Here is a 25309-nt window from a genome sequence, read left to right on the forward strand (position 1 = left end):
TGCTGGCGTTTAGAAAAGAGGGAAGTTATATCGGGCAAGCATTTGGCTATTGTGGTTGTTTAAAATTTAAGATAATGCGACTTTGAAGAAGGGACATAATATTCATAGCCATGTTTATTCAGTTATGGGAACTAAGACCCTCTAAAAAAAGAGAATCACAGTAATACTGTTCTCAAGTACAGATTATTATTAATACTGTGTTTTATGTCTTTTATGCTTTAGGAAAAATGTCTTCTAGTAGATTTTTGCCTGATTATTCAAGTAGAACTGTTTAAAATTTGGGAGGTTCTATTACCATTTTGCTGCTGTGAGAAGTTATATTACTGCTGTTACCCTAAAACAGCTGGTTATGTCTTCCAATACATGGCCTAAAAAGAAAAATAGGTTTTAATGAAGTTTAGTCATACTTTTTTTGTGTCTCATTTAGTCTGTCTTACTAAAGTAAAGTAACTCTATGCAGATTTGTGACACAGTTTTTCGTCATTATTCCTTGCAGCTCTTTGAATTTGAAAATTACCAGGTCTTGCAATGCCCCTGGAGAAATCTGTCAGATAGCTAATATGTTTGTGGAAGATAGGGAATCTTTTGGAGGGTGGTCTTCTATTTTGCATTTTCCAAATTAAAATGCTTATTACAACCCTTTTAGAAGAAAACTTTGGAAAATTATTTCAGTGGAATCCAACTTGAGTGAGCCTTGGCAAGGCAATTACAAATAAACTGTCTAAGCAGCTAGTCTTATACAGGATATAAAATCTCAGAGAAATTGTGCTTTCTTTTGTGATGTGAAATCCATTAAATACTTAATTAGATTTCTTTCATGACATAGTTGCATTTTTTACAAGATGAAAACCTCTTTGCCTTTTCTTCTAGAAAGGAAAAAGTTTAGTCATTAAGCTGTTTTGTTACTCATGTGTGACTCTGGCCAGGTACCAGTTTTTGGGTGTCCTGGTTCAAAAAGGGAGGGTGTATGTTTCGGTGTTGCTCACTTCTGCAGCCCAGGGACCCTGGAAAGGCCTTGGTCTACGGAGCTTTGGGGCCTGGCTTGTGAACACGGTGGGTTAAATGTGGGCTCATGTGGTGAGTACCTCAGCTGTTGACCCCATCTTCTCAAAAGTTCCTGGTGAATTACACGTAAAGCAGCTCCAGAGTTTCCAGCCTGCCACAGTACTAGGACTCAAAACGGGTGGATTTCTTCCCTGTAGCAGACAAGACTTGAAATCTGGCAGTGGAGGAGCTGCTCCTTATCTTGCATAGCCACCACACTGTGGGAAGCCGCCTCTGCAGGGAAGTGTGAGAGATCCTGGTGGTACTGATCCACTCAGCTGCCTCAACTGAATTAATCAGATCTGTGAATTGACACCTGAGGTCCTATTGACACCAAGGGCCAGGGTATGGTTCTACAGAAGGCTGATTTTTGTGATGGAGTTACCTCTTTGCTGTTTTAGTAGCAATGCTCTTTTCCCCCTCCTTTTCTTCCTTGTTTTGCCTCAGATGATGCAGTCTCACTTGGCTGTATTGTGTCCTAACATTACCTTTCTGTAAGCAGGTTAAACTCACTAACCCTTCAGGAAACTGAAATTTATTCTTGTTGAACCATTTTCCTGATCTGCTTGTGAGTTCATTTGACTCCTACATTGTAGAGGTAAGACCAAGAGCCAGAACAAGGCAAGCATTTCCAGCAGGGCAGGAGGGGAAATGAAAAAACAACTCCTGTTGGCAGCAGTGAGCTGGTGAAAACTCATTGAAACCTCAGGGGCAGACTGTCCTGAGCAGCACAGAGGCCTGAAGCTTGGCCTGAGAAGGATTTACTAGATTTCAATAGTGCTAGAAGAAGGAACAAGATCTTTTTTTGATCTTGAAGAAGGCCAAACCAACTTTTGGTGTCCTGGACTGACAAAAGCCATGGAGATGTCCGGTGAGGTGGTTCATGTGCTCTTGCCTCCTACCCAGAGCACATGGGAGCTTCTCCTTTATTGCATCAGGCACTGTGTCAGCTCCTTCAAGGAGCTAGGCCCCTGGAAAATTGTTCCAGTTCTTTGGCAAGGTCATTCTCTGCCAATTGAGCCAGATATGTTGGCTTCTGGGACTCAGCAGAAGCTGCAGGGGAGCAGGCAGGATCTTGTGTCCAGAGTTGGAAAAGAAGCTGGGTGACACTTCTGTTGGTGGCAGCATGTGACTGGATTGGTTTGGGCATCTCCATTTTGTGAGCACCTTCTCTGTTCATAGCAGTGATGTGACTCTCATCCAACTTCCAATTTTGATGCTAAGCATGGGAGAGATGGAAAAAATGCCAGCGTGGTGCCCTCCCATGGGGAGGAAGGTGACTTCAAGCCATGTGGGCAACACCAGGATAGCAGTATTATCCTACCAACATTGCAGCTGACAGTGACAGTCACACGTGCCACTTTCATTTTATTTGGAAGTTTGAGGTGCCAGCTTTAATACAGGTTTCTTTTTGTGGCCATGTGGAAGGAGTCAAGCTCTGTTGGAACAGCTACCTGAAACAGTGTAGGGAAACTTCCAGAGATACAGGCATGCTAATAAGCTATTCTTGCATCAAAATCTAGGTTTGTCAGAGATAATATTTTAATGGAGATTGATGGCTTGAAAATGTGGTGTGGTGGATTCCTGGCTTGCTGGCATGCAAGGGCCCCCACTTGAGCAGCAAGTAATTCAAACAGTGTTTTCGGGATGGTTCCCATTTCTGAGTAGTAACTTGATTATGCTACCTGTGTTGTAATGAGAGCAAGTGTGTGCTAGACAGTAAATATTTGGAACTGTCTCTTCTAAAGAGGTTACCAGCTGAGATGTCAGAGTGTCTTATTGTCCGAGTGCCTGACAAATAGCAGCTGGGGCAGACTTACATCTGCTATTTAAACAACTGTGTTCTGGTGAGGGAGCTGAGTCAGCCTGAAAATACTGCGTTAGCAATGGTGAAACTGAGCTTATGCAAGGAAAGTCCCTAGACGTGTCTCTGGGAGCCCTATTTTGGGACATTTGGTCTGAGGCTGCAGGGTTCCCCTGGTTCAGCAGGGTCTGATTCCCATTAGATACTTCTTTTCCAACTGAGGAGGAAGAGTTTCAGTACAATTCAGTGGTAAGGTTTGGAGGGCTGACCGTGGCTGGGGTGAAAGAATAAAAATGCGTAATTGAAAAAATGCACAATGGAAATTGGTGTCATAGCGGCACCAAAAGCGTGAAATAGCCCCCTAATCAAATCATATAGGAGATAAGAGGGAGGTGGTAGGGGGAGTGGCCGGGCACTTTGAAAGCCGAGGCAATTAGCTTGTGTTTGATGTGGTAGAGGCTAAAGAGATGCTAAGAGGAGCGTCGGGACTTTGAAAGTCCTCCAGGTTGGAAATGCAAGCTTGGGTGTGGTTGCTGAGAGGAGAGGAACGTGCTTCGTGCTCAGCCTTTGTTCTGGCTGGTCCTTAGAGCCTGGGTGAGCTGTACCTGTGAAATGCTTCCATAAGGTGGTGTCTGAAAGAGCTGAAAGGTGGGAGACCTGGGAAGGAGCTCCGTTTGGATCAGGCTTCAGAATAACAGACTGGAGGTAGTGTTTCTTTCACAGATTGCAAAAAGAGATGACAGGGATGAATTGGGTGTAGAAACTTCCTGGTGTTTTGGCTGTTTTGTTTTATCCATTTGGATTTCGAGGGTAGTGATCCATAAGGAGGTGTCACAGCGAAGTCAAGCTGAGAATTGGGAGAGAATAGGGTAGATGAGGAGCTGGAAGGTGTGTAGAAAGTTCTTGGCTTTGTCTGCAGGAGGCAGAAACAAGGTAATGAAATTAAGTGTGCTGTTATGTGCCTTACAGAGGAAGGGCCTTGTGTTTTCTTTACCTGGAACTTGCAGTATCCCACAAACCTCCAATGTTTAGCTAATGCAAAACAAGACAAACTGCTGTGAACAAAGAGTTGGAATGATCCAATTTTTTTCTTTTCCTAAGTGTTGGTGTTTGAAGTTTTTTGGTTTTTTTTAATGAAGCAGCATGTGCTAAAAGCAGACCCCCTGAGCACAGCAACAGTCTTTCCCAGAGCTTCAAAATCAAACTTCAGGAAAAATATTAGCGACCATTATGTTAGTTTGCTCAGTTGTTCAGACAGCTGGATCTGGCTATTTTAGTAATCTGATGTAGAATCACTGTAGCAGGATTAACAGAATGAAGCAAAATTAACTCTGGTACGTTTGGGCCTGGTGTGAGGAATCCCTGGAATGATTTGGGTCTGGTACAAGGAATGTTGGGAATGATGGTGATTGCTGGTGGGGGAAGAGGCTGGGTGCTGTGAACCCCTCAGGAACAGCGCCTGAAGGAAGTGTCCACTAATGCACAGTGAAATCAGGACCTGCAGTTCATCCACATCTCATGCAATTTGTCGTGTTAATTTGTTCCTTTTCAATTTTGTGTGTGTTTAATAGGGTCTAACAGTTGGGCCCACTGCTGGATGCAAGATGGAGCAGAAACTGCTCTTGGTTAGAGCGACATGGGCAACAAGCCCTGTGCATTTTAGTCTCATTAGCTGGGTGTCTGCCCTTTGCTTCCATCTTTGTGGTGAATGCGAGGCAAACATTAAAAAAATATATGCAGGATGTACAGTAATGGCGTGACAGAAACTGGAGCGTTGCTTTGCTAATGGCCCTTTGTTTTGGGAATGAAGAAGCTGAAAGATCAGTGAACTGGATAACCAGTTCCCCTTGGTTTCTCCTGTGTTCATGAGACAACACATTCATAAATTAATAATCAAAGGAGTGTAATGAATGTGTGCCACAAAAAACTGATAAATGTTGGTAAACCTGCCAAATGTAATGTCTCATTACTTGTAGATAAATGCATAAAGATGAACAGAGTGATTCCTAATACCGTTAATTTGTCTTTTTAAATTTTGTTTTTGTCCATCTCTCTAAGGTCTGATGTTGTATTTGTCTAAGCTTTACAGCTATTCTCAATGGAATTAAGAGCACTGCTCACCAAATTAGATATAATTGGACTAAACTGCAGTTTAGATCCCTTCAGAGAAATGAAGCAGTTAATGTGAAGGAAAACTGAAATTAGTTTCTTTTGAGGACTAATGCAGTGGGACAGACTGCATTGACCCTCATAAAGAGCCTGAGCAACTTTTTTTAAAACACTTTTTTTTTTCTTTATTTAAACTAATGATGCTGTTATGTCTCCTTTCAGTTTACAAACTCCCCAAAGGTTTATTCTCCTTTGCACATGTTTTAATTTGGAAAAAAATACTATTATTTTATTAGTTTTGATTATTCAATTATTTAAAGCAGAAGACTTGGTTTGAAAATCTTAAGTTTGCCTTCCCATGGCCAAGAATCACATCAAACTCTTTCCCAAGAGACTGGGGTAAAAAGGTAGGGTTATATTGCAGGTCTGGTCAGATTTGAAAGTATTGAGGTTTTCCATGTATTTACATTTTTTACTTAGTTGTCACAGATGGATCCTGTTTCCAAAACTGAACTTATGTACAGAGTGAACAGGGATTATAATTACACTGACTGGTTATAAAAACTGTTTATAGTCTTATATTTAGTGATATTTTATATTTAATTCTGTTTTTCATACTGGAAGTTGTTGCAGATTTAACAGATGCAAAGGGTTATCTGCTAGACCCAGTGACTTCTGAACTTTAGTAGTCTGAAATCACAAATCTTTAGGATTATATAAAGTCACTTTTCCTGAATGCACCAAAACTATAGAATAAATTCAGAGCTGGGGTAATAGCAAGTACTACCATTGTTAATATTTTATCGTAACAGTCTGTGCTCAATTTGAAAAGGAGACAAGTTGTACTGCACTGAACCAAGTGCCTTTGTACTCTGGTTCTTTGCAGAGTCCACTGGTGCTTATCAGGCAAATGGTCGACTGTGTCTGTACATGTGTGTCTATACATGGCTTTAAAATGGTGTACTGCCCGGGGGAGGTTTGGAAAGAGAGGCAAAGAAATCTTTGAATAACATGAGGAATGCTAAGATATTCAGTGCTGTTGCCTTTCTTGTGACTTGAAAGAATTATTGGTGCCAATTCTGAGAGTATCATCTTGAAACAGTCATCCATGGCTTTTTCTTCAGATAGCCAGGTTTCCTGAGAGCCAGTCAAGTCAAGGTTGTTCTTGTGTTTGCAGGACTAGCAGTTGTCTTTCAGGAATAAATCATTAAAACGTATTATTATTAAAAAAATAGTAACAGTCTTCTACTAAACTTGTACTGAAGAATCTTAAAGCCCTTTCAGAATTAGGTTGTTGTTTTCTATGTCTTGATTTTCTTGCTTGTCTTTAATTGGTTACTCCCATTCAGCTGTGTGCAGCTACAGAGGAGCTTCCCAGGGTTTACCTGCCTTTGTTCAGTAGTGTGGTGTCTTTATCCCTCCTGAGTTCCTGTGTTTTAGATTTATGGGAAGGATGATGTGAGAAGCGGGAATGTAATCTGAGTGTTGAGCCAGTCCGTATTTCTACTATTTAATATCTGGTCTCAGCATGTGAAAACTCTAAAGCCAAATTATTCCATCTGTGGTATTGGCAGTGGAGCAGAATGGGATCCTTTTTCGTGAGGTGGATTATGTGGCTGTGAAAGGCAGCTTTGAGGAGTGCAACAACGCCGGGTGGAAACAATTTGGCTTAATTAAGGGCTTCTGAACTGAAAATTGGGAACCTGAATGCACACACTTCATTGCCTGTGGAAGTGGGGTACGGTGCTTCTCCCAGATCTCACCCAGCATGTGAAAAGAATCTGATGATTAAGAGGAAAGCCCTTTTCCTGGCTCTCTGTCTGTTGATTTGTCTGTTGATTTGAAATTCTGTTGCAGCAGACTAATTACTAGTAAAAATAAATAAATAGATTTCCCCATCCGAAGGTTTATGTAGAGGGGGGCTGGAAGAGAATAGTCAGGAATGTGGCATCTTCCTGATCCCAGTTTGGTGCTTCAGGCATGTGGTTGTTGGATCCCATCTTTCGGTGTAATGTATCTGTGGTACCTTTGATTAATTAACAGGGCTTCAGTGGCAGTATTTTGGGAGTACAGACAAATCATAAGACAATGATACGTAATTAAAGTTTACTGTTCCACCAGAGGAACTTCAAACCTTCACTTCAGGAATAATGGTTAATTAGTTGAAATGTTTTCTGTTGGAAGGCAATAGAATCAGTTGGAGAGCTAGTTCATTAAAGGGTAATCAATAAATTAAAGAGTAATTAAGTATCTTATAATGACCACAACACATTCCATGATTTTGAAATAAAAATATGCTTGTGAAAGTATATTTCTTCTTATAGGGCAAGCCAATACAAATTCTGCAAATAATTAAAACGTGTCAAATGAGGAAGCTGAAAAACAAATTCTTCTTTTTGCATATATTAGCACATCTAGAAAAAATATTTCAAATTATATAGGGCTGAGTCCCAAAGAATTGCAAAACTCTTTCCTCCTGTAAGAGTTGTTTCTGCCTAATAACAGAGGTCCAAAAATTCTAGTTTTAATCTCAGTTTCACTGTGTTTCCTCATGGGAAATCCATGTCTTCTGCTTTCTGTCCTGAATAGTTGTTTCTTTGTAGTTGTATTGTTGATGATGATAAGAACATCAGCAGAGGAGCAATACCAAAGACTATATTGTAGAGAGGATTCATTCATATATCAGAGCAGTTGTGCCAGACACTTTGAATGAAGAATTTCTTCCCATCAGCTAGATTCACCTTATCCTGAAGTTTTCCTTCATGGAAGAAACCAATTTCTACACAAGGTTATAGGCCATTGTCTGTAAGACCTGCTTCTTCCACGTATTTAGTGCAGGAGAGCAGAAAGATAAATAGTCCCAGATTATGTGTTTTGAGTTTGTTTTTTACAGAAGTATTTTTATTTAATAAAGTTCAAATTGCTTGTATGTATATATTCAAAATGAGAATGAAAGAACCATATTCTGGGGGGATGTGGGGGAATCCAGCCTAATACTGACATTTTCTTTCCTCTCTTTATCTTTCCCTACTACCATCCTTCAATCAATATTTGACCACACAGGCTTTAAATGCAAGTTTACCAGTACCTGATGTTAGTGAAGACAATTTGAAGGATGATGCCTCACCACAGGAGCCACTGCAGCTGGGAGCTGTTACAGCATCTAAGGAACCGGGTGGGCAGCAGTCAGAGGTGGCTTCAGCCCTCCAAGAACCACCCGGAGAGCAAACAGAGTCTGCTGGAGCAAATGGTGAGTACAGACCTGTGTTCAGTGACATACCATAGAGGCCTGACTGCTAAATGGGATGAGAAGTAGAAATAGGGCTCGACTAGCTGTCTGCTCCTGAGCAGATATTACTCAAGTGATCTGTTGTTGCTCAGGTGCTTCTTGGGCACTGTTTTGTGGGAGGTGTTTTCTCTGTAGGAGAGAGTTGATATGACAAATGGCTTGTGGTGTTGGTGTCAGTGGTGGACATCTTCCTATTAGGAACAGCTCAGTTTCCACTTCTCATGTTAGTTCCTGCTGCCTGTCCCTTCCTTCATAAGGCAGAAATCCTTTTTATGTTAATTCATTAGTGGTATTAATGATAAATGATTCTGAACTCACAGGAAGGGACAGGCTGCTAATCTGGTTTTACCTTGATTAAAGTTTCCTTTCCTACAGCTTTTAATTGGATTTGCATTAGGACCACAAAACCTTTCTCATCATAGGCATCCCAGTTCTGTCTTAGGAGTGTCTCCCCTGCCTTGCTGCACAGTCATGAATGTGCTGTTCTTTCTCCTGTGTGATCTGGCAGCCCACCTTTCCTGCTCTCATCAGCCTCTTCTTGCTTCTCTCTGTTCCTGTTCACGGGAGTGCATTGAGAGATCTGCTTCAGCAATCCTGCTGACTTTTTGGCAGGATGGCGAGAGGGAGGGCTGGTTTTCAGTCAGAGCAGACATCTAATGCTTGTGGTGGTGAGCTGGGAAGGGATGGGGACAGGGTAGGAGGCACTGTCTCAGCATCAGCCTGCAGAGTGCCTTAAGGCACGTGTGTAACCCGTGGTGTCCTCTAGGGTTTGGATCCTGGTAAAAGCAATTCTTTGTCACGTCTTTAGATGAATTACCATAATACTATTATCCCAACAGAAGGCTACCATATTTTATCCTGAGCTTTTGTGCCTTTTTTTTTTTTTAATCGTACCAGTAGGGACTTTTGACACTATAAAAATGGAAAGCAACTTGTTTTATCTTTCACAAAACTCCACTTCCCTAAAATTTTACTCTAAAGTGGACAGGGATTGACGGGAAGGATACTCGCTAAACAGAGTCGTAAAGGAAAAGAAAATACTTGATGTTTGGAAGTAGTGTCAGAAGATTTCATGTTGATACTCAGCTTCTGGATCAAGTGAAAGAAAAGGATATTAAAAGGACATGAGTTTCAAGTCAATAGTCCAAGATTATAATTATTTTTTAATTATCCTGGGTTGTAGTTTCAGTTGCATGGAAATCACATTCCTAGGATTTGTAATGAAGAGGTGAGAAGCTTCCTCCGAGTGCAGGTAATTATGTGTAGCCAGTTGCATGGCATGATACACATGAACATACACAGCATTAGGAATCTGGATTGGAGTATACTGCCTGAAAAATGTTGGCTTTGTTTTGAGAATCATCTCTCCGTGGTTGTGTGATTCCTATTCAGTGAAGCCAAGTTTATGTGATAGCATTATTTATGTGAAAGGGAAAACAGTACTGTGGTTGCTCTTGAAGTAAAAAATCCTTTTATGAGGATGATGCAGCATGTATTTGCTGGTAATGATAGATGAAAATGACACAATCTGTAGTGACAAGTGAAACTTGCCCAGTTGAGCACTGAAAAGAGTTCTTCAAATAAAGGTTATGTTCAAATGTTTGTTTTTGTCCATTCCTCTGGACCTTAGAGAGTCTGGTCTCCACCTCACCTGTCCTTAGGCAGATGAATAAAGGTGCAGAAGAGGTATCTCTTAGTTGCTTCATGCAGACAAATCTTTCCACACAGAAGAATTTCCCATTTTAGTGCTACACTTCATGTTCTGCACTCATTGTTTATTTCACCTTGCTTGCAAGTCTCAACTCAGATGTAAAGCCTTGTGGCACCAAGCACTGAAACAACACAAGTGTTTGCCTACAGTAAAGAAGTGTTTATGGTTAAAGGTTTTTTGTTTAGTTGGTTCTATCATCGTCATTTGAATCTTGCCGTCAGGAGACCACTTGAGAGATGACCTAGACTCATTAAATTGCCACTATGAAATTAACCAGATATTCTGGTAAATTGGCTGGGAAGTTGGCTCTGACAGTCAGAGAGATGAAGGCTCAAAGTATCAGAGCTTTGGATATTCAACATAATCAGTTGTAATCGAAACAGAAATACTGTTGCTATTATCGGAGGACGCCTGTGTTAGATACTGATTTTATTTTATTATATTGCATCCCTTTTTACAGTCAGTAGGAACATAACATTATTATACTACAAGTGTCTGGAGTAACATGTTTATGAAACTCTTGACAGCAGAATTTGAGGCAATTTATAAGTAATTAGGTTGTAGAGAATTCCAATTAAAAAAACCCTCCAGACAAATGAAAACAAAACAAACCCAAACCAACCCCACAGTAACAGGCAAAGGAGCAAATATTTCAGTGTGGAAAAACAGAAGTGGTTTTTGTATGTTTTTGTTTATGAGGGACAAAATCCGGGGGGCTTTTAAGCAGCATCTCTTGAGGTCGGGTGTGGATGCCTTGTGGGAAGCTGCATCGGGAAGTTCGCATTACAGCAGCGGGAACTGAAGCGGGCGGCTGGTTCGAAAGCGGCAGCCGGCGCCTCTTCCCTTCGGGGCAGAGGGAGATGAAGGCTCGGAGTTCCGAGGCGGACCCTGGGAGGCCCCGCGCTTGTGCCGGCCGGCGGTGGGAAGAGCCGGGCGGGCGGGGGGCGGTCCCGGGCGGGGCCCGGGGCTGTCCGGGACGGGGGGAGCGGCCGTGGGGCTCGGGGGCGAGCCCAGCCCTCCGACAGGCAGACTTCCATCAGGCAGGCTCTCTGTCGGCTGTCCGTCCATCCGTCCGTCCGTCCAGCCAGCCGCGTGCCGGGGGCTGGAAGCGCCGCTGCCGCACGGCCGCCTTCCTCTCGCCGCCCTCGGCTGGGGCTGCCCTGCGCCCCTGGGAGGAACCTCGGAGCGGGAGAGGGAGTTCGTGGTGCCGGAGTGGCTTCAGCCATGCTGGGGACAGTGACGATGGCGGGTAAGGCGGTGTGGCGCTGCCGGCACACGCGGTTCGCTCGCTGGGCTGGGCGGGCAGCGGCAGCAGCGGCAGCATCGCGGGGCTGCGGCCGTGCGCCGAGCCCCGGAGCCGCGGAGCGCCGAGCCCCGGCTTACCGACGCTGGGTTTCCTGGCAGGGCGTTAGGAGTTAAAAGGTCTGCCTGAAGTATTTTTATCTCAATGAGAACCGCTTCCAAGCGAAGGTGGCTGAAACTTCAGGAAGTGTAATATCGTACGATGTGGTGGTACCTGTGATACGAGGCTTGGTGCATGTGGAGGTGCTAAGTGGGTGTTTTTCTGCGGGACGGGGCTATGACCTGGTGTCTGAAATTGAGGAATAGAAAGAAAAGGTAGTGACCGCGCTGATGGTGCTGTTTTACATCAGTCAGGCAAAAAGGCAGTAAAATACCTTAAGAGCTAAACTTGGTGAAGTTGGAGGCAATATGGAAGTTAGCATCGTTTATATGTTATAAAAATATTTGCATGAGAGAAATGAAGCTGTTGCTTTATTGCTGTTTTACCTTAACAAAGCAGAATCCACAGGCGATTAGCACCGTGGCAGGGGGGTGTGTGTGTATGGGGGGCAGCGGGATCCTAGCCTGCAGTACCAAAAACTCGATGCTGTGTGTGCTGAACTCCGCACATCTTACTTCAGGAATTAGCACACGAGGCTCTGAAGATGAGAGCTAATACCGTAAACTAATTGGGGTTTCTGAAAAGATAAGTTCTGGATGAGCAAAGAATTAAAAGAAAAAAATCATGTTTTTTCAAAAAATTTATGTCAAAGACAAACCTACGTTTTTCTCTGAGAGACAAAGTGCTATTATGAAATTTAAATAAACAAATCCCGGGTTTTTTGTGATTTTTTTTTTTTCCCCTAAAGATAGCTAATTTGCATCGGAATTTCTCTCAGATTGATGATATATGGCTCTAGCTATCTAGGAAATCTTTATTTCATTGTATTAATGATTACGCTCTTGTATATTGTTGGCTAGAGCCAGTGAATGAATTCAGCAAATAGGGGGAGCTTATTCATGCAAAATACTCTAACTTTACAATACATATCGACAACAAAGCCTGTAGAAGTGCGGCTCCATTTGGAGCGGGCCCTGGGGAGGACTGTACGTGATTTGAATCAGTGAGTAGTGGAGGAGATATCCTACTGCTGTTTACAATAGGGTTTTCATTAAACTTGATGCTTAATGAGCTTATCACATGCTGAGTCTTTTTCCTCAAGGGTTCTCTATTTTTTTTATTTCCTTTTATTGTTAGCAATTAAAGGTTAAACTGTTTTTCAAAAGCAATGTCTTTATAGGTTTGCGCAGTTGTGGTTGTTTGAGGTTTCCTTATTTAATAATTCCTGTGGAAGAACCTTAGCTTTTCACTGCAGCACAGCTGCTTCTATAGTACATTTCCCAAGAACTGCATTTAGCTTGTGGTATGTGTTACCATTTCTTGGAAGGGACAGAGAACTTCTGCTTATTGGTATGCAGGAGTGTATTAAGCTGTCATGTGTCTAATTAGTGCAGATGCAGCTTCATCTCCTTTGTGGTGAGTTTGTGATGTTTACATTAGTCTTTATGTGGTCGTTTTGATAAAGAAAAAATTTCAATCTGCTTTTCATTGTTCATTAATCATTAGGGGCTCTCAAAAAATGTCTCAGCGATTAGTGGCCTGTATTGCTTATCCCATCCTTGTTGCTAATGGAGCCATGAATTTTTTCCCCTTAAAGACCCAAGTCCTAGAGTTGTGTCTGTCTTACCCCCGGTGAATAAATTTTATTTTAAGAAGCAGAACCAAGTCACTGAATGTGCGATGTGGACAGCATGTCTAACCATGAAATTTCATAAATATTTGTAGCATGCTGGTTTGGTTCCCAAACAGAACAGCTGTGCTGATCTGAGAGCAGTTTATTATTGTGAGTGTATTTAATGAAGAATTTTTAACTACAGCAACTATATCCATGGCATAGCTAGTGACCCTTCTGGCTTTAAAAGGCTTCTGTTTGTTTTTAAAGAACTACACTGTTTTCTGATTTTTAGGGCTGTTTCTTGAAACACTGAAATGAAAAAAGAAATATCTTAATCTTGAATAAATGAAATACATAACTTTTCCTGCTGGAATTTGAGAAGCTGGGCTCAGAATTGGAATTTGAGAAGCTCTGGGTTGGAGCAGAGAAGTACATCTAAATGAAAATCTTCTAAAAATAAAGATTTTTGGGGAATTTTAGAATGCTACAGCATCACAGTCTAAATGATTGTGTGTTTGGGGTTTTTGTTTGTTTGTTTTTTTGGTTGCTTTTCTATGATGTCATTTTCTGGGGATGCTGCTTTTGCTTTCTAAATGAGCTCTAATCCATGAAAAATAATAGATAATTTGCAGCTTGTTCCTTTTTTTCTGATTTTAAAAATGAGCACAAAAGTATGTGAGATTTTAAAACCTAACTCTTCAGTTGCCACCGAAGTATCAGAGAACTAAAGACTAAATAGTACTTGTTTCAAAAGCTTTGAAATAACAGTGTGGTTGAAAAGCTCATGAATTGCATGGATACATGGTGAGATTTAGCATGCAAAAATCTCTGTAATTCCTCCCTCATTATTTAATTAATCTGAAAGAACTTGTTCCCTGCAATGAACACAGCAAGTCAGTCCCTGGAAAATTGAATGAATAGAAGGGAGAAGGATGTAGTATGTGCTTTCTATGGAAGAATTGTTTGTACATTGAAGTGAAGTTAAATATGGCCTGTGGCAGACAAAGGAAGGAAGAATTTTTGAAAAATATGTTGTTAAGAAGTAGCAATGTCACAGGTGTAGTTTAAAAAAATTGAATTGTTAGAAGGATAATACATAATCATATTTCTGTGTTATTTTCTTACTGTGACGTGAGTAGTGTGTTTGAGATACTTAAATCCAACCTTCTGAAACTTGTGATTAAAATAATCAGAATTTGTGGTATAATGCCCAGTTTGTACGGTCTGCAGTGGAAACTTAGAAGCACAGATTGGTTTTCTTCTTTTTTTTTTTTTTAATACTAAAGTGCTCAATTTCACAAATAATTCCACATAGCTACTTTATTCTAAATAAATCTGTTCCGTGTAAGTTTTTCATAGATACTGTAATTTCAAGCTGTGTCTTGGTTTTTAATTACTCATTTGTATAAATTTTTATCCTTTCTTTATATTGTCATTAATGTTTCTAATGATAATTAGAAGAATTGTGCAGTTAAGAGAAAGCTGTGTTTGACAAATACAAGCTTGGTTCAGTTTTTTTTTTAACAGCCTTCTTTTTGTGTCATATGAGTTTTTAGAGCAGTAGCTGGTGGTTTGTTTGTGGCTTTTTTTTTTCCTTTTACAAGTTGTATTTGTAGCAAATCTAGACACAACAAATGATTGTAAAATACACCTCAGGGCTGTAGCATTTGCTTTTGCTCATGCAGACCTTGTGAGAGAGTTGTGTATGTGACCAACAGCACGATTTGGCTCTAAACACTGAATAAATGAAAATAGTACTAAGTCCTCTGGAGCTTTGCAGTGGCCAGAGGAGTTTGCGAGGTGGGCGCTGGGTGTGTGTCACATGCATCTGAGAGATTGAGAATGTAGGGAATTCATGGAAAAAATCCAGCGCCGTACTGCAAATCCTTAGGGGAAAAAGTCAACCAACTCCAGATGTTGACATGGTTGACTTCAAGCCCCATGAAGTGCTGTGGATTTAACTCTTGCAGTCAGAGTGGTTTTTTTAACTCTTTGGCAGCTACCAGGGGAGAAACACATTTTCACTTCTGGAGAGAGATGAGAGCTGGGAGCAGTTAAGTTGCACTGCCAGCTGTGTCCGTCAGTCTACAAAAGGAAGAGTTTAATTACTCATTTTATTTTTAATGGGATGAGACAGGAGTTCAGTCATTCTGAAAATAATAATTCTCCAACAACTGATCAGTATGCTTCTGATAAAATAGAAATAAATTCTTACAGTGGGCTAAATACTTATGAAATTGTGAAATCAAGCACCTTTGAGTCCTCAGGACTGTCAGTTTTGAAAGTTTCTTTCAGAATAAAAGTTGCAGTTGATAAAGCACAAGCAGCACCTTGATTCAATTAAAAATATTTGAAAGATTAACTGGTATGTAAGCAGTTAAAATAGAATTTCAGTGTTGGTCCTTAGCCGCAGTGGATTTTAAACAGCTAAGTGTATCAATTTTATGATATCACCCCTGATCTTTATCACCTCCTCTAGTTATATTTTTGTTGTATTCTATTCCTTGGCTAGCACATAGCTAGTGAAGTACAGCCCTGCCCAGGAGAGACCTAAGGAAATGTTATTCATCATATCAGTATTTTACTTTATTTGTTTGGTTTTCTGGTGGCTGTTTGGATGAGCCTGTCTGGTGTTTCTTCAAGGTGCTTTCAAAACCACTGAATTAAAATTCAGAAAGTGATGGTTGTCTTGCCAGAATACCTATGGTAGTGACATGCTACAGAACTCTGACCAGCAGTGCCTTGTGTAAGTAACTTCCAAACCTTCCTGCATTCAGAATTGCCCTCACAGTGTTTGGGCACTGAAGTATCATTAATAAAAGCATCACTATAGAATTCAACTGTCAATATTTCTGTTAGTTTTTCCTTTGGCACTGTGTTTAGTGAAGTGTTGCAAGGTAGCGTGTCTGCTGGATGGACTCACACTAATTACTGTCAGCTTGATTTAACACTTTTGAAAGCTTACCACTGCCTCTAAACTCGGTGTTCTCTATTTTTGCGATTGCTTTTGCTATCTTAACGCATACCCATACCTGCAGTTTTTGTAATAGTCACAGCTCTTTTCACCTGCAAAACATTTTACAGAAATATGGTCGTTATCTTAGGGTGTTATAAACACCTCATTTTATAAACAGAATAAGCAAAAATCCTTTGAATGCTTATCTTATATATGAAGAGACACCTTTATATACTGGTTTTATATCTTATCTCTCTTTGGAAATGGAATACCTCATTTATTCATATTCTTTATCATTCCACTCTTACAGTAATCCCATTTATCTGTAATACCTGGAACTCATCTTAAACACTGAAATTACACTAAACACCTGTTCTGGTTTGAGAAAAGGAAGGTTTGGAAGGAAATTTGGAAGGAAACTTCCCAAGGGATGTTTTCTTAAGGGAATTAGGAAAAGTTTAGGAACAAATAAAAAAAAGACGTGTCACTTTTTGATGATTTTTTTTGAAACTTCAGGATTTTCAGTGTTTGAAGGGCATGCATTCCTGGGGAATGTTTGCAAAAGGAAAGGTGAGCCCATAGAAATCCATGTCTCTGGCTGCTTAGCAGTCCCAAGTGCCTTCTGAGTTCTCCACTCCCTTCTGCCTTCCTGTACTTCTGGTCCTTCCCACTTAGACCCAGAATTCCCCACTTGCTCTCAGCCCTGTGTTTCAGTCTACCTTTATCTAACTCCTGTCACATGGAGATTTGAATGTGTCGAAGAGTAAGCATTTGGCACTAATACAGGGCTAGGACAAACAGACTCTGTAGACCTTGTTTCCAGCAGAGATGCTGAAAGGCCTGGCTCATGAGGAAATTTTTATTCAATGTTAAGTGATCAGCATTTAGCTTCATAGCTGGTTAAGCCAAAAGAATAATTTTTAGTGTAAATAAGCTTAAGAATATATTAAAGTAACTGTTACTAAATAATTATAAAATATGTGATGTTTGGAAGATAGTCTCTGAAGAAGTGCCTCTAACTTTGTGAATTCCCGTTAGGCCTTTGACAGCTTTCCGTTAAATTACATTATTTTATGGAAGTGACAAGGACTTCATTTTCAGACCTAGAAATAAATGAACATAGATACAAGGGTGGTTCCTTGACTTTATCATTGTATAATCTCAACATAAAACTAAATAAACAAAATGTAGTGTTTGACTGATAAGAGTTATTTTGCTTGTGGATTGTATTGATGTTTGCAAGAGGTATATTAACAATATACTAAAAATTCTGGCAACTTCTTCAGAATGTCTCTTTTGTCTCAACCTTCGCCCTCACAAATGGCTCAGTTCAAAGATCTCTGGTCTGAAATGTTCGGGGAGTTAGCATGTTAGCAGAGGTCAGGCTTTTAATTGAATTAGGAATTAACAATTGAGGTAAATAATATTAAGCTGTTAGATAAAGGAAAAACAAAAAGCTTTGCTTATGTTGACTTGGAACCAACAACCAGTAGGCTGCTGATAGTGAAACATAATTATAATTTGCCCTCCACATAGCAGTTAGAAGCCAGTATCCTTGTAGATTTTGTTTTGCTTATTGTGTAGTTAGTTGCAGCCTTACCTGGACTGCATTGTCTGTGTGCTTCTGAAGAAGCAGCCCTTAATAAAGGGAGAACCAGGCAAGAGTCTGGAGGGACTTCTGGAGATCAGGTGTTCCAGCAAAGCAGGGCCAGCTGCAGAGTCAGAGACAGCTTCAAGGTGGTTCAAATAAAAACCAAATCACTTCAGGGAAGTTGATGATCACATGCTTTGTAAAGCTGTCTCCTCCTGCCTCTGGACATTGAAGTAGCACATGTACAGCTTAAAAGAAACAGACCATGTCTTCTTCTAGGGTATTGATGTTCAACATTGAATATATTAAAAGAATTTTATTTTTTCATCTTGGCACTCTAGCAGGTTTGGTCAGAGAGAAGAGTATGTTTCTTTGTGGCCTTGCGCTTTTGCCTGTTGCACAAAGTCTAGGGTCCAGAACAATACTAAACTGAAATCCTGACAGCATCCAAGCCCAGGAATTTTTTGGTGTCTTGAATATGCCATAGATGTAATTTACAATGACAGTCTCAGAACTTGAGTTGGCCAGAGGAGCAATAATACTTAAATTATCCTGGCAAGACTGAGAGGGGGGCTGCCAGTGACCTGAACGAAAAACGCAAAATGTCCTCAAAGAAAAAATAATGCAAACAGGCATGTGACCAGTGGGGGATTTTACCTTCTTGCATAGTAACAACCTTATTCATTTTAAGCAACAAGGAATTGCTGGAGATGGTGATGCTATGTATATATTGAATACGTACATATATTCTATGGGAGAATGCCAAAGGTTCGTGATCTTCAAAACAATATATTGTTACCTAACTTCTGTAGGGGTATTGTTTTGTAGGGTTTACGAGTTTTCAGAAAAACAGGTGATTTCCCATGGGCGGTTTCACATCTTACTATTCTTTTGGGACAGAGCTGTAAAATAAGCTTTCATTTTTGTCATATTTTAGGTCAACAGGCTTTTTTTGAGTTTTGTTTGTTTGCAGAGTTTTTTTTGTTCGTTGGGTTTCCTCAGATGTGTCTGTCTGCATGGAAATACTTATTGAGCTTTGCTTCAGGAGTAATTGCTTATATTATTCTGTATAGTCTGCAGTATATATTTTTTTTACTTAAGTTTGCCTTAAAAAAACCCACAAAACACACAAAAAGAACTGCAAAATCAGTTATAAGCTTGAAAGTTGCAGTTGCAAATAAACTGTGGAAAGAATTGTACAATGATATGAAGAAGGAAAATAGTTATAATAGTGATAGAACAGAAACTAATTCTTAAAAATGTACTAGTAGCATATAGAAAAGGTGCACAGATAATAATAAAACATGTATTCTTATGAAAATGGGTAATAATGAAAAAATATATATAGGTGTAATATAACATTAAATTTAGAAGGAAATTAACTGGAGTTTTGTTGTTGTTTAAACAGTTGGACAAACAGAACATTCCAGTGTAACTGTGAAGGAAGACAGTGAAACTATGGAGACAAATCCATCTGACTCGGGCACCAAGGATGGTGTAGATGCCGAGAAGGAGGATGCTCATTCAATTAAGCAGTTGCCAGCTTTGGAAGAAGTTGCAGAAGACCAGGTGGCAGAGCCACAGTCTTATGATCTGGGTTTTAAAAAGGTTTTTAAATTTGTTGGGTTCAGATTCACAGTGAAGAAGGAAAAGACAGGAAAATCAGAACCAGTTCAGCTGCTTACTGTGAAAAAGGAAACACAGGTCCCTGAAGGAGCTGATGATCAAAAAGAAGTTGCCTCAGAAGAAACAGCAGTGCCTGAGGATGTACCCTCTGCAGAAGACAATACCAAAGATACATTGAAAAACGAAAAAACAGATGATGAATCTCCTAAAATACCAGAAGCAACTGAGATTTGTTCTCAGCCAGTTGCCTTAGCCACCGAAACTGCATCACCATTAAGAAAACTTTTTACTCAAGGATGGACTGGATTTAGAAAAAAGAAAAGTTTTAGGAAGCCTAAAGAAGATGAACAACAGTCTCCTGTGAAGGAAGAGGAGAAAGAAAAAGAGGAGACAACATTAACAACTGAAATCAGTGAAAAGGAGGAGAAACCCGAGTCTGAGAAGCAAGATGAAGAGAGAAGTGTGACAGCAGTAACTGTTGAAGCACACGAAAAGGAGCAAACTGAAGGTGAAATGCAGGAGTCTGAAAAGGCAGCCACAGGGGTAGAAGGAAGTGAAAAGAAAGAGGCAGACAAGCACGATGAGCAGGGACAAAAAGAGGACCAGGCAGCAGCAGCTGTAAAAGAAAGTGCAGAGGGAAAAAAAGATGATCAAGAAAGGAAAGTGGTGGAAGTCCCCGAAAATCTTGGTGAAGAGGAAGAAAAAACTGAAGAAGGGGAGAAAGAAGGTGAGGTGACAGAGAAACTACTAAAAACAAAGTCAGTGGTACCTCTTGTCACTGACAGTGTGAACGGAGAATTGACAACATCCTCAGAAGGCCTACCTGTGGGAGAAAAACTGGAGTCAATGGAAAATCATGAAAGAGATGACAGAACTGAAATAGCCTCTGAAGAGACATGTGAAACAGGATCTGTGGCAATGGAAATTTCTAGTGATCAGCTTAGAAAATCTGAAGGAAGAGAAGGAAGTAAACATGCTCTACTTGGGAAGGAGACATTAGATGAAAAAACAGAGGAAGCAGAATTAAAGATGTCACCCACAGCAGATGATGTTGCACAGGGAGAAACTCTGGACAGAACCACAGAGAAGAAAGAAAGCAAAGAACATGAAACAAAATCATCTCTGAGTGCTCCTGAATCGAAGTCCTTTTCTACTTCTGAACAATCAGTTGACACAGAGGATAATCAACAGTCAGTCAAACCTGCTGCTGAAGGACTACAGGGAAAACCTGGCACAGATACAACTGATTCTGTCAAACCAGATGAAACAACCATGGAAGTAACTTCTGAAGAGGCAGCTGGAAAGAGACCTCCAGAAGGTATCACAAATGAAGCAGAACTCCTGTCTTCTCAAGAGAAGACTAAACTACAAGGTAGCCCTTTAAAGAAACTCTTTACAGGTACTGGATTGAAAAAACTGTCTGGAAAGAAGCAGAAAGGTAAAAGAGAAGAATCTAAGTTAGGGGAACAGGGTGAACCAATTCAGCACTTATCAGATTCCCCAGATAGCCCAGAGGAACAAAAGGGGGAGAGTTCTGCTTCTTCTCCTGAGGAGATGAATGAAATTCCCTCTTTGGAAAAATCTGAAGATGGAATGCAGGGCACTGAAAGTGAAGATGCCACAATTCCAGATGTGGAGCGAAAAAGAGAAACTGTTACACCTTGGGCATCATTTAAAAAGATGGTGACTCCCAAGAAACGTGTCAGAAGGCCTTCTGAAAGTGATAAAGAAGAAGAAATTGATAAGACAAAGACTGTTGCAGTATCTGCGACTGAAAATGTTGTTGATGAGAATCAGGGAGAAATACAAGAAAATGGGATTGACCAGAAACCAGAGAAAATTGCAGAAGAGCCCAAAAGAAAAGTTGACACCTCTGTCTCCTGGGAAACTTTCATATGTGTAGGTTCTTCAAAGAAAAGAGCCAGGAAGTCATCATCATCTGATGAAGAAAGCCAAAAAGTAGAAGAATCTGGACAGAGCAAAGAAACAGCAACAGATGCAGTTCTTACTAGCTCTCAGGAGAGTGATCAAGGACAAGGGAATTCTTCCCCAGAACAAGCTGGAAGTCCATCTGAAAGTGAAGGTATTTCAACATGGGAATCTTTTAAAAGGTTAGTTACTCCAAGAAGGAGATCCAAAACCAGAATGGAGGAGAGAAGTGAAGACTCTGTGGTGGGATCTAGCCTGGAGCATTCAACATCTGATGGTGAGCCTGGAAAAGATGAATCATGGGTTCCATTTAGAAAACTGATGCCTGGGCGCAGGAAGAAAAAGTCAGATGGAAAGCCAGAACCAGCTCATCTTAAACAAGCAAGAGAAGACATGGCAGAAACAGCTGAGGAAGATTCTGATGTTCCAGCTGTTGTTCCTTTATCTGAATATGAAGCAGCAGAACAGGAGAAAATGGAAGCTCAACGAGCAAAAGATGCTGAAGCAATGAGAGAACAAACCTCAGAGGAAGAGAGAGCAGAAAAGTTAGAGGAGACTCTAAGGATGGGGCAAGGATCAGAAGGGCTAGTACATGCAGTTGCTGTTACCATTGTGGAAGAAGAAAGGGCAGTGAGCAGCATTGAGGAAAGGTCACCATCATGGATATCTGCTGCTCTGACAGAGTGCATTGAGCAGGTGAGAGAAGAGGAAGAGAAAGAAACTCAGAAAACAGCTGAACCATGTGTTACTGTGGAGGATGCAGTGGTAGCTGCTGAGACAGTGCCAGAGACTAGAAAAGATGCAAGTGATGACACCACAGCAAGTGAGCTGGAGCTAACCTCTGAAGCTGTGACTGCTCTGGAGACAGCAGAACCTTCCTGTGCTGAAGAGACCATGGAAGTGTCCCTTGCTGAGGAGACAACTGAGATGGTTTCTGCTGTTTCACAGTTAGAAACCCCAGATACTACAGAGGAAGCTACACCAGTTCAAGAAGTAGAGGCCACTGAACAAAATTTGAAAGAATTGGACAAACAGACGCAAAAAGTTCTTCATGAAGTTGCTGAAAGAGTAAAGTCAGATGTAACACAGCTGGTTAGTGAACGAGCTGTGACAGAAACTATAATTACAGCAGTACAGGGACTTGAGTCAGAAGTGAAAGGTGGTGCTAAAGATGGGAACGTTGCCAGCCAGGAAACCATTCTGCTTGAGCAGTCCTTGGAAAAAGAACACAAAGAGGATGGCCCCCAGCAAAGTGCAGGGAGCATTCAGGGCCAAAAGAGAGTTGAAGAGAGCGTATTACCTGAAGGTTCAGAGAAAAGTGAAGTACCTTCTGTGATGGAAGAAAGCACAGATGGATGTCAAGGATGTGTGGAAGACCATAAAGAAGTAAATGAAGTGCAGAGGACAACAGAGGAAACTTTATCACACGACAAAGAGTTTCACAGTGTCAAAGCTACTACTCCCAAGGAAGAGCTGTTTGCAATCCAGGAGCCTTCAGAACAAGAGAAACTGCCTGTTACAGAGGATGATACGAGAGATGAATGTGCTCCAGAAGGAAAGCCTGCAGTAAGTATTGCATATAACACAAAGGTTAATTTGTCAAAGTAAAAGTTAGCAAGTGTTAACTACTATACCTCATTTTGGACCAGGTTGTAGGTATATTACTGTCAAGGACCTTCCTTGTGTAGCCTGAGACAGCTGAAGTTTATTTCCGGTGAGAGATACACAGATGTCTGGAAGCAGCATGCATTGCAGCTTGTGTGCAGGGTGAGGTGGATGTAATGCCTGCAGAAATGGAGTGGGAGATGGTGTGCATAAATGCAGAGGTATTGAAATGATTGCCATTATGGCTCCTGCACTGCACAAAGTGACTGATGATGCTATATGAACACCTGAGATATATGTGATCCATGTGACACCATGTATGTTGGATGGTATTTTCAGTTGTAGGCAGAAATACAGGTGAAGCTGGGGTACCTCTGCAAAGGGAGGACACGAAAACAACACCACTACCTCCAGCTTTAAATGCTGTAGTTGCTGTGGCTGGCACCTTTCTACCTTTTTCCCTACCTCCTGTCTTTGTCTTTGTTTCAAGTGCTGCCAGCTGTCCCTTCCTTTAATTAATTTTAAGGCTGCCCTTTGTTTAATGAGCTACATGTCCTCAGAAACAACACAAGTTGGGATCTTGGTGAGCTGCTAATCCCCATGTCATCACCTTGTGCTCTCCCCATAACACTTGTCCTTTTGGGTGTTGCGTTTTTTAACGTAGAACATTGCTGGTCACTCTCTGCTTGTACTTTTTCACAGATCTGTTGCAATTCTCCACAGGTTCAGGACAAGACAGAGGATGAAACCTCATCCTTGAGGCTTACAGCTGAAAAGCATGAAGGAGAGGGCAGAACACTCACTGTGGGACCAGAGTGCACAGAAGCAGTTGTCACTGTAGTCCCTGTTAAAACTGAGAAACAAGATGGAATTCCTGACTCAGAAGAGCAAGTTTGTACTAAAGGAGTTCCTAGCAGGACACCTGCCCTGGGAGAGGAAGATGATGCTGTGCACAATGGAGTAAAAAGCACAGAAGTCACTGTTCCTGAGGTTCTACTGGAGAGCAAGGGAAAAACCTCTGCCCTTCCTTCAAAAACAGTTGGCTCAGAAGCAGCTGCAGATGCTGAGCAGAGCATGAGCAATGGGTCTGACAGGGATATTGCAGCAAAAGATTCTGTGCCCGTCATAGAGCCACAATGCGGAGACAAAACAACTGAAACCCTCTCCAAGAGTGATGAAGCCAAAGGTGGAGAAGTGGAAGGTGCTGTGGTCAAATCTGAAACACGGTTGGAGAGCACTTCCATTGTTGCTGAGGCTCCCGTGCAGATTAAAGCAGATGGGGCATCTAATTTAGCATCAACATGTCCAGAGATTGTTGAAAATGGAAGTGCTGTTATCACTGATAAAAGTCCTCAGAAATGTGAAACACCCAGCAGTTTGGCTGGAGAAGAGACTGTGGGAAAAGGACAAGAACTTGAAGAAACCTTGAACTGTCAAGGTTTTCAGAAAGAAGATAAGAAAAATGAGCAATTGCTGGATGGAGCCAAAGAAGTATTTGAACATGGAAAACAGGAAGCTGTGAGACATGATGAATGTTCAACTGCTGTCCAGCAAGAGGAAGGCTCTGGCTCAGCCTTTCCACAGGCTCTGAAAGCACCTGTGCCTCCAGCAGCTGCAGCAGGTGGAGAGCATGTTGTGGCAGAAACTGTGACACGCGCAGACGTGACAGCCAAAACTGTACAGCCCTTGGCAACAACACCAGAGCAAATGGCTTCTGAAGAGGTCCCAGTTTCTAATACTGACTGTTCAGGCTGTGGCACTGCAGAGCTTGGTAGTGTGGAGGCACCCCAGCCTAGAGTAACTTGTGCTTCCATGAATGGAGTATCAGAGGAGCAAGAGCAGCCCCAGAGCACAGGGCAAGCTGAACACAATGGTTTCCCTTCCAGTCACAGTCTGTCTCCCAGCCACCCAGAATTGCAGGAGCATGTTATTCACTCTGTGGTCATAGAGTCCCAGAGCACAGAAATTGTATTGAATGCTATCCAGTCAGCTGTTCATAAACTTGCAGAAACAGAAGAGTCAGCTGCCCTTGAGTCAGAGGAGAGCATTAAGTCTGTAGGGAAAAGCCCATCAGATATAATTGTACCTGAACTTCTGGGAAGTACACAGGTAGATCAACAGCTTCCAGTAAAAAAGGAAGAGATTCAGAGTAAAGAACAAGAGCTCAAGCAATCAGGAATAGTGAAAACTACTACCTTAACTGAGTCTGCAGAAATTCAAGCACCTGTGGAAAAAACAAAGGACACACCTTTGATTTCTGATATGCTGAAAGATGGGCAAAGTCAGAATTCTTTAACAGCCGTGACAAGCCCTGAAGAAATTTCAAGGGGAAGTGTGAGACTTCAGAAATCAACCCTAGAACAAAGTACTTCAGAAGATTCAACCAAAGACACCGTAGACATACACACACCAAAATTAAGGGAAAAAGAGGTTGGGTACATTATGGAAATCTCAGACCAGCATACAAGACAGCAAATATGCAGAGAAAATGAAGAACAACCATATCATCCACCAGTGGAAGATGGGAAAACACAAATGTGGGAGGATGACAGTTGTCAAGAAGGAACATCTTGTGATAGACAAAGTCAGAACTCGGTGGCTCTGACGCCTTGAATGTAAGTAGCATTT

At 41.3% G+C, this 25309-nt stretch overlaps 1 protein-coding gene across 2 annotated transcripts in view; it reads left to right on the plus strand.

Moving 5' to 3' along the window:
* Positions 1-25309, plus strand: part of AKAP12 (A-kinase anchoring protein 12) — a 29832-nt gene that overhangs the window by 1384 nt on the left and 3139 nt on the right. Inside the window, exons 2-4 of one of the 2 annotated variants that reach the window (XM_064413319.1) lie at positions 8021-8207; positions 18930-22642; positions 23405-25296. In XM_064413319.1, the coding sequence (XP_064269389.1) occupies positions 8021-8207; positions 18930-22642; positions 23405-25294 (5790 nt within the window). In that variant the 3' untranslated portion in view covers positions 25295-25296. Of the gene's footprint in view, positions 1-8020; positions 8208-11053; positions 11207-18929; positions 22643-23404; positions 25297-25309 lie in introns of those variants that run through there. The other variant, XM_064413320.1, reaches the window with a different exon arrangement.

Source organism: Passer domesticus, chromosome 3 (genome assembly GCF_036417665.1).
Source record: "Passer domesticus isolate bPasDom1 chromosome 3, bPasDom1.hap1, whole genome shotgun sequence".
NCBI lineage: Eukaryota > Metazoa > Chordata > Aves > Passeriformes > Passeridae > Passer > Passer domesticus.